Source organism: Lupinus angustifolius, chromosome LG17 (genome assembly GCF_001865875.1).
Source record: "Lupinus angustifolius cultivar Tanjil chromosome LG17, LupAngTanjil_v1.0, whole genome shotgun sequence".
In the NCBI taxonomy this organism is placed as follows: domain Eukaryota; kingdom Viridiplantae; phylum Streptophyta; class Magnoliopsida; order Fabales; family Fabaceae; genus Lupinus; species Lupinus angustifolius.
In genome coordinates, this window is record NC_032025.1 from 313,656 (window position 1) to 323,316 (window position 9,661).

The window sequence follows — 9,661 nt, forward strand, 5'->3', positions numbered from 1 at the left end:
GAGGTAATCACATAACTCTCTCAGCGTGTAGTTTTTCATTTATAAGACTCGAACCAAAGACTTTGCTTAAGGAAAATCAAGCATATACCACTTGATCCGAACTTATTGATGTATAATGGTTCATTTAAAATCATACCTTCATTTTATTGATAAGATACTAATTTATTTTTGGATGTGTGGATGCACGATATCTTGTTAAATCTAAAGAGTTTTATACCATCTAGATTAACATCATATTAACAAACAAACAAAAAAAGTATAATATCTATATAAAATCAATATAAAAATTTAGAGTAAATTACATAGACTACCCCTAAGTTTTAATAAAATTACACGAACCACTCATCATTTTTGACTGTTAAATAATGGTGTAATGTGCATATCACACGTCATTTAATAAAATTTTATGACAAAAATATCCCTTTTAGACTTCATATAAACATGTTTTAATATACTCTCACAGTTTGATGAAATGCTTGATAGAATTATAATGAAGATTAATCCATATATATATATATATATACAACAAGAATGATGTTTTTTTGAAATAAAAGGATAGTTTGTTATTTTATCATTCATTTTAACGTTTAGTTAACACTACCAGATAGGAAAGGGTATGTGTAACCGTAAAAAAGAGAAAAATAATACATGTAGTTTCATTAAAACCGAGGGAAATTCATCTAATTTTTTCAAAATTTATACGCACACTTTAATAGGCTCCCTTCATTTGTTTGGTCAAAATTTAATGATTATGACTTATGAGCACATAAATAAACCCACACTGTCAAATAAAACTTTTCCCTTTGAGTAAAGACTGTTTCTCACTTCTCAACCCTCTAAGGTTCATTCTTTCCCTTCCTGCGATTCAATCTTGTTCGTTTCTCATTTCCAGGTTCACCTTTTATTTATCTTTTTCTATTTTTTTGTCCAATCAATTTCGATTTTTCAATAGCTGATTACTTATTACTCACTTTTTTTAATTATCATGATGAAACAAGTTTAGTTGAATTAGGGTTTGTGCGATTCTGTAATAAGATGGTTGACAACAACGATTTGATTGAAAAAGTAAGCGCCTTCGGTGAGAGGCTGAAAATTGAAGGTGCTGAGGTTGGTAGAAAAATGAGTGCTGGCATGAGTTCCATGAGTTTCAAGGTCAAAGAATTCTTCAATGGTCCTAATCAGGTTGATAAGCTCGCCGAGGATGCTACCTCCGAGGCGCTTGATGAGCCTGATTGGGCTCTCAATCTTGATATATGTGATTTGATTAATACTGAGAAGGTCAATAGCATTGAATTGATCCGCGGGATTAAGAAGAGGATCATGATCAAAAGTCCTAGGGTTCAATATTTGGCTTTGATGTTGCTTGAGACTATTGTTAAGAATTGTGAGAAGGCATTCTCAGAGGTTGCGGCTGAGAGAGTGCTTGATGAGATGGTGAGGTTGATTGATGATCCTCAGACGGTTGTTAATAACCGGAACAAGGCTTTGATTATGATTGAAGCATGGGGTGAGTCTACCGGTGAGCTGCGATATCTTCCTGTTTATGAAGAAACTTACAAGGTACACGTTTGCCACTTTTTGTGCTTGCTTGATTATTTGTTTAATCACAGGAGAAACATCCATCTAAGGTAGCCTTTGGTAGACGTGTCTGAACAAAACATGAGCTATAGTCTATGTTTGGTGTATCTTATTAAACATAAAACTTACAAGGTAGCATTTAGTTGATGTGTCATAACAAGATGAAACATAATTATCATTTATGTTTTATGTTTGGTGTACTTTATAGATAATAAAAACACATACTAACGAAATGAGAGTGAAAAGTGGGAAATTTCTGTTGCACTGAAAGGGTGCCTTTGATACAAGGGACGACACTGGACAATTTAAGTGCCTTTGTCCTATGGTTAAGTAGGGGGGAAATATGACCTTTTCTGTCTCAGGAGGATTCTTTTCTACAGCATTGGAGCCAATTCAAAAATCAAACAAGCATCAAAATATTTCGCACTAAGGGAGGAACAAAACATCTTGTTCCATCCTATTATTTTCGTCTGCCAAACACTGCCTAAGTATTCGAGACAAAAGATGCCAATAAAATGAAGTCAACATGTTTGGACTATTTCTACTAATAAGATGCCCAGGAACTCTGTAAAGAAAGTTCTAGGAGCCTTAGCAAGTTGAACTATTTAGATAATTAATGTGATAAATATGAATTTGTCTTAATGGAATGCATCACCTTGATAGAAATTTTGGGCATGATGTTTTTATTTTTGAACTTTCCTTGCCTATCACTTTTTATGGTGCAGAGTCTGAAGTCAAGGGGTATTCGGTTCCCTGGTCGTGACAATGAAAGCTTGGCCCCTATTTTCACTCCTCCTCGTTCAGTGTCTGCTCCAGAGGCTGATGTCATTCGTCAACAGCAGATTTACGTGCATGATGATGTTCAGCGTGATGTTCCTGTCCTGAGTTTTACACCTGAACAGACAAAGGAAGCCTTTGATGTTGCAAGAAATAGCATTGAGCTTCTTTCTACTGTCTTATCGTCATCACCTAAACAAGACGTGTTACAGGTATGTCTTAGCTGTGTTATATTAATGCCTAAACAGTTGGTTGCATTTTTTATGTGTCAACTTGGATGCTCTCATTTAATTTTATTTTTTTGGTGATTCCTCTCATATGATTTTGACTATTAGTAATATCCATTTCTGAAGAAATGGGTTATTGGACTTTATCTTTCTTTTTTTAAATACTCCGCATTTTACTTTGACAAGTCTTTTAAATTTTACTTTATGTTCACTAGACCATGACCACAGTTTTGCACATGGTTCTGTGCTTTTAATATTTGTAATTAACAAAGCTCATGTAAATTACGGTTTTAAAATCACCTTATAGATGTTATGATACTACACCTGTATAAATGTTTTGGTAGTTGAACCATTAATGGCATCATTCAGGAGTTAAATAATATGATTCTGCAAGTCACTGTTCGGTTTTACAGAATGTCATATCAGAAAGGGAAAATTATTTAAGATTCAAATTTGATAATCTGTTTGTTACAAATCATTTGCTTTAATAGTTAATTCCCCATTCAAAATAACATCGCCCACAGATGCACTAGCTAAATGATTTTTTTTAACTACACACTGGAATGTTTTTATACCTAAAAGTTTGTCGGTACTCAGTTTGCCCTCACAAGAACTTGTCTAGTTATCCCGATATGCTTTATAGTGAAGAATGTTGCAAACCAGGTAATATCAATTCATTGGTAATGCTCGTTTTATCACACCCTTGTGTAAGTTTTGTACATTTGGCCATGTGATGTTCCTTGTTAGGGAAGAAGCATGTTGTATCAGGTATCTGTGAATTACAAAGAAATATATCTAATCTGTTCTTCCATGTGTAGGATGATTTGACCACCACACTTGTACAGCAGTGCCGTCGGTCCCAAGCCACTGTCCTGCGAATTATCGAAACTGCTGGGGATAATGAAGCACTGCTTTTTGAGGCCTTGAATGCTAATGATGAGATTCAGAAGGTTCTCTCCAAGTATGAAGAGTTGAAGACGCCAACAGTCGTTCCAGTTCCACCTGAACCAGCTATGATACCTGTTACTGTTGAGCCAGATGAGTCACCCCGTCATACTAAAGAAGATGCCTTGATTAGAAAGCCAGTGGAACCAAGAGTCGGCGCCCATGGAGGGAGCAATGATCACATGATGGATGATCTGGATGAGATGATTTTCGGTAAAAAAGACGGGGACTCTGCAGCAGCAGCAGCACATGGAGGACATGATACAAAGAAGCCACAATCATCGAAAGACGATCTTATCTCCTTCTAAGCTGCAGTCACTCCGAATCAACTCTGAATATATGACTCCCTCGTTGATGTCTTGATCCTTTTATTTTTTATATCTCAATGTTGGCTGTGGACTTTGTTCTGAATTTCAGACAGCTTGTTCCATTATATATATTTTTTGAACATTCTGTGCAACTTACGTTTGATTTTGTGGTTTAGAATTTCAATGTGGTTTTGTTCATATTGTCTCTGATTTTGTATCTGTTACTTGGATAGCTGCAATTCTCATAGTCATAGATCTATGCTAGTGTCCAAACTAGCAACGGAAGATCCACGATGTAAGGCTCCACTGAATTCTCAAGATTAAATGTTTGATTAATGTTAGTGATATTTGTTAAGATGGACAGTCACAAACCCCGAAAATGGATTAGTTCCTTATCCAAAAGGGTGAAGAGATATCTTTACTAGTAAAAAAAATTGTAACCCATAAGATGGAACACAAATCCTCAATCTTAGTACAAAACTTTATTAATGAAAAACATATTTTCTATGAATTAAGGAATCCTGTTTTGATATTGGGTTTCGAATATATTAGGACCAGTTTTTAAAAACTTATAAGACATGAAATATAGTTGAGATAATTTTATAGTTTTTTATTTTTTCTCTCTTCAAAACTAAAATTGTAAATTAACTTTAAAGTGTACAAAGATGATGTATAAACCTTTAGATGATATAATTATTAAAGCATCTACTTCACCGGAAGTTGGATCGGTTCTCACAACATTCTTTCAGCTTTGTTCACTTTATTATTTTCTAAAATTTAAGCAATTCAACACCTTTAAATCACACATGTTTTCCTATCTATTAATTAGTTTTTACTACCCTCTCCATTTATGTACATAAGCAAAGCACAGTTACACATACCTCTTAAGAAAATTATTTGATTATCTCATAGTAATAAAACCTATGGAATAGTTTTTTTTTGTTGGTTCAACATGTATCTTCGTATTAGAGACAATCTTCTTGACATTGAGAATATACACTAATATGCGGGGCTAGCGAACATTTTTTCCATGCAGAATAACATATGAGGTGATGTATTGGATTAAGTATGATGCAGTAAATAAGGAGGTTCGTTATTAAAAGAAGGATCTGAAGTTGAAAGTTTTGATGAGTGAAAAAATGGCAGGAAGAAACAACATCCTGAGATCGAAATCTCGAATCTTATTCTATCTCTCTTCACTTCTCTGCTTCTTCTTCTTCTTTCTCTTCTCTTACTCTTCACACCTCACTATCCCTTCCTTTTCCTTTTCCCTTTCCCATTCCCAATTCAATTCCAACATTCATACCTCATTCGTTACCTCACTCGAACACTTTCTCTCCACTCACAAATCCAACGCTCACGATGATACATTCATTGCTTCTTCTGATGCTGACGTCACCAATCTTGACATCGCGCTGTACAATTCGGAAATTAATAGGTTGTATGCAGAGGATAATTACCCGATTAGGGTTTATGTGTATAATATGCCGAATAAGTTTACCTATGATTTGCTTTGGCTTTTTAGTAATACGTATAAAGAAACTTCTAATCTCACTTCTAATGGTAGCCCTGTTCATAGGCTCATCGAACAGGTTTATTCCTTTTACCACTTCCAACACTTTTTTTTGTTCAATTTATTGTATCTGTTATTTGATTTTGTATTACATTTTGTGTTGTGAATTCAGCACTCTATTGATTATTGGCTATGGGCTGATCTGATTGCTCCAGAATCAGAGAGAGTTTTGAAAAGTGTTGTTAGAGTTCATAGAATGGAGGATGCAGACTTGTTCTATATACCATTCTTCACTACAATAAGCTTCTTCCTCATGGAGAAACAACAATGCAAGGCACTTTATAGGGTGTGAGTGCTCTTCCATCACTCTTAATTTCATTATTACATCGCCGATTTTTAGATACACGGGTATGATACGTTTTTTCACATGATGGATAATAAGGAAATATTATTTGAATTGATGGGAAAAGTATTTACTACGGGTTGAGGTTGAGGTATGCTCTAGAAAGAGAAAAGGGGAAGAGAAAAGGGGAAGAGAAAGGAACTGTAGGATAATCATTTATAAATTATCTATAATATTTGTAATCTAGTCTTAGTTGTGGGTGTAGGAAGCTCTAAAGTGGGTGACAGATCAACCGGCTTGGAAGCGCTCTGGCGGAAGAGATCACATACTTCCTGTGCATCATCCGTGGTCTTTTAAGTCGGTTCGTAGATACATGAAGAATGCAATTTGGCTGTTGCCGGATATGGATTCCACGGGAAACTGGTCATTTTCTAAATTACATAGACATTTCTAAATTGGTATGCTATTTGTCATTGGATCTGACATCAATTTATCTTTTTTTATCTTTCAGGTACAAGCCAGGACAGGTTTTTCTGGAGAAAGACCTGATTCTTCCATATGTTGCCAATCTCGATTTATGTGATGCTAGATGTTTATCCGAAACAAATCCGAAGAGAAAAACACTGCTTTTCTTTCGTGGTCGGCTCAAAAGAAACGCAGTAAGCAACTAAGCATGTTGTGAAATTATTGATTAAATTGATTAACTGAGAGGTTGAAACTTTGGAAGTACATGAAAGTAAGATGCAATATATTTTTTTAGTTTCCAATTTATTAATGACCACGGAGGACTATCATGGGAAATACATTGAGTGCATGAAACTAAAGTGTATTTTAATTTGTTGGTTACCAAGTAATTTTGACTAATCCATCCATATATCTTAATACAAGACCTTCTGGTTTAGCCTTAGGTTGTTATAAAATGTATTTGGTATATGGTAATGATCTTTGTTAATTTAGCTATTTACAAAGGCATATGGTATCCAGTTGCAATATTATAGGCCTTTTGACTTATCATCTAGTTCTCAGACATCATTCATGACATTTCATTTGTAAACTATGGGTCAGTTAACACTTGTTCTGGGTTTTCAGTTAATATTTATAGGACTTCATCTTTGTCGCTGTGTTATAGAACATGTATTGGATTCCTTAATTAAAATTGTTGGAAACAAACTCTGCACACACACCAAAAAAGTAATATGTTTCCACCTAATATCTTGAAACACATGAATGGTTTTGAATTGGAGTCACTCAGAAATCAGAACATGAATTTCACAAACAGTCGTTTGCTGTCTGTACTTATAGTCTCTGGATTAGAAGTTTCTTACCATATTTTGCGTTGTTCAGTGTAAAACTTGTATGGAACTTGACTTGTGCTACTTGACGTGTGGTGTTTTCATATTCTCTTTGCTACATGCATATTTCATTCAGTTGCCTAAGGTTTAGGTGCTTTCTTTGTGCTCTTCCGTTTCAGGGAGGAAAGATACGCTCTAAACTTGTAGCAGAGTTAAGTGGAGCTGATGGTGTAATGATAGAGGAGGGAACAGCTGGGGAGGGAGGAAAAGCAGCAGCTCAAAGTGGCATGCGCAAGTAATATAAGTTCAGCACTTAAATTTATGTATCCTGGTTTCTTAATTTGTTCTAATTATTTATTTGCCTTCCATATTGCCAGCTCTTTATTTTGCTTAAATCCAGCTGGTGACACTCCATCCTCGGCTAGATTATTTGATGCTATTGTGAGTGGATGCATTCCAGTTATTGTAAGTGATGAGCTTGAGCTTCCTTTTGAAGGAATACTTGATTACAGGAAGGTATGTGCACATTTATATTTAGCAATTTTTTAAATTAAAAGCTTATTAGATTACAAGTCTAATAACAGACAAAGATGGTATTTGCTTTATTGTAAGATTTGGTGGGTAAGTTGCATCGTGATCAACTGATCATCCATCATTTTATAAGTCTGTTATATATATTTTACCAGGAGTGTATGATGGCTTCATATATCTTTTGACACAATACCTACTATGTCAGATACTTAATATTTTCCTTAAAATGTAACTTCTTTGCAATGCAAAAGAATGTTCATGCTGTTCCATGACTTGTGAGAATAGCTGACTACATTGTCAAGTCTGTGATACACACCTAAGGGTTAGTTTGGGAGTTGGTTTTTGGAGGGGAAGGAAGGGAAATGGAAGGCTTGGGAGTCATCTCACAAGTGTATTTCATGGCTCTCAAGCCTTCCCTTTCCCTTCCTTCCCCTCCAAAAGTCAACTCCCAAACTAACCCTAACTGAATTGAAAACTTTTCATTTGTTAATTTGATTTTTTCAGTGAAAAATTGCTTTTAGGCTACCCCACCTAGTGGGATTAAGGCTTGGTTCTTGTAGTGAAATTTGCTATTAATATTTTTTACTGTATATGCAGATAGCCTTGTTTGCTTCTTCTACTGATGCTCTAAAGCCAGGTTGGCTTTTGAAATTTCTGAAAGGTATCAGCCCTGCTCGTGTACACGAAATGCAACAAAATCTTGCCAAGGTTTGTGATCAGGGCTATGTAGAATTTAATCCACCAACTTTCTATACAGTGCTATTATTTTCAACCTCGTGATAACTTTCTACTGTTACCCAATGCCATGCTAAAAAAAATTCCGCCTGCTCGAATATTTGGAGCAAACACTGACTTGATTTATTCATTTTAAAACATTGATATTTTTGTGCATTGTCTTGTCTCATTGGTGTTTTCATTGTTTTGATCTTAATATTTTTCAGTACTCAAGACATTTCATATATTCCAGTCCAGCTCAACCATTGGGTCCTGAAGACTTAGTTTGGAAAATGGTTCGTTTCAGTCTATTTATCATTCGGTTTCTAATGTTCCTTTCAGATAGAATTCACATAATGAACTTTAGTTCAAGCTTGAACCTTAATAGGTCAACTGAAAGTTTTGTTATATTATGATCATATTTATTTTTTCTTGAAATGAAACGGCACTATTCATTTTAGGTGCAGTGCATTATTTTATATATAGTTTTGTGCATAAGTTGTGGATAGTTTTTTCCTATATGTCATCTATCATTTGATGCAGCAAGTGAAAAGATCAATAGAGAGAGAGAGTGATATTTTGTTTTACTTAGGGAAATGGTTATCTTTTGGTCAATTTGTGGTAGAAGCTACCAGGAACATTGGGAAAGAATATCATTTTGCTTTTTATTTCAATCTAATCATATGATTATTTTTACAGCCATCGACCATCACTTTGAAATGGTTTGCACTTTGCAAGGAGCTTTATTATACTGTTGTGTGATATTTCCTTGCTCTATATACTTCCCTTTTAACAATGATTTTCTCTGTATCATGCAAAAGATGGCTGGGAAGTTGGTGAATATAAAGCTTCATACCCGAAGATCTCAACGAGTAGTGGAAGGATCTAGAAACCGGTGCACTTGTGAATGCAGGCCTTCCAACAGCACTAGTCCAACTATCTCATAACTCACTTGGTTTTCTATGTAATTGTAGTATGTGGTTTTGCTCAATTCTTACTGCACTTTTCCTCTTCCAAATTTGTGTTATTTGGTGGATGGACTAAGTGTATTTTGTTTTTGTTATTATTATGTAGTTCTCATAATTGGACGTGAGTGAGATTGTTAACTGAGAGTTCTTTATTGGGAAACCTTGTTCTTTATTGACAAAGTCTCATGCCAACACTCAATCTTGGTACCCTTAATTCTCAAGGTACTGTGCACAGTCTTAAACTAAGCTTTTAATTTTCAAGACTTGAATTACACACTTTTCTTGTGCCATTTTGTTATTATAGAATAAAATGAAGCGAATTGAATAAGATAATAAATAGTATAATGATACTTTGAGGAATCTTGTACCAACAAATACTGATGTTGCAGATTCCTAAGTCTTACAGATGGATAAAATAAAATAAAAATCTAATTCAGTTCATTCTTTATGGTCACAAATAAAAAG

General features: G+C 34.7%; 2 protein-coding genes across 4 annotated transcripts; both read left to right on the forward strand.

Annotated features, from left to right (window-relative positions):
* LOC109331754 (TOM1-like protein 2) lies at positions 722-3,975 on the forward strand. 2 transcript variants are annotated; one of them, XM_019566444.1, is made up of 4 exons: positions 722-892; positions 1,013-1,560; positions 2,304-2,567; positions 3,401-3,975. In XM_019566444.1, exons 2-4 carry the CDS (start codon positions 1,036-1,038, stop codon positions 3,833-3,835), a joined length of 1,224 nt encoding a protein of 407 aa, XP_019421989.1. In that variant the 5' UTR covers positions 722-892; positions 1,013-1,035; the 3' UTR covers positions 3,836-3,975. The 2 variants fall into 2 exon arrangements, with proteins under 2 accessions (XP_019421989.1, XP_019421988.1); XM_019566443.1 differs by having other exon boundaries at positions 786-892; positions 1,004-1,560.
* Positions 4,951-9,384, forward strand: LOC109331980 (probable arabinosyltransferase ARAD1). Of its 2 annotated transcripts, XM_019566812.1 has the most exons (10): positions 4,951-5,427; positions 5,521-5,694; positions 5,957-6,114; positions 6,203-6,350; positions 7,163-7,278; positions 7,361-7,499; positions 8,112-8,222; positions 8,456-8,524; positions 9,050-9,201; positions 9,303-9,384. In XM_019566812.1, the coding sequence occupies exons 1-9, from the start codon at positions 4,963-4,965 to the stop codon at positions 9,173-9,175; spliced, it is 1,506 nt and encodes a 501-aa protein (XP_019422357.1). In that variant the 5' UTR covers positions 4,951-4,962; the 3' UTR covers positions 9,176-9,201; positions 9,303-9,384. The 2 variants fall into 2 exon arrangements, with proteins under 2 accessions (XP_019422357.1, XP_019422356.1); XM_019566811.1 differs by having other exon boundaries at positions 9,050-9,356.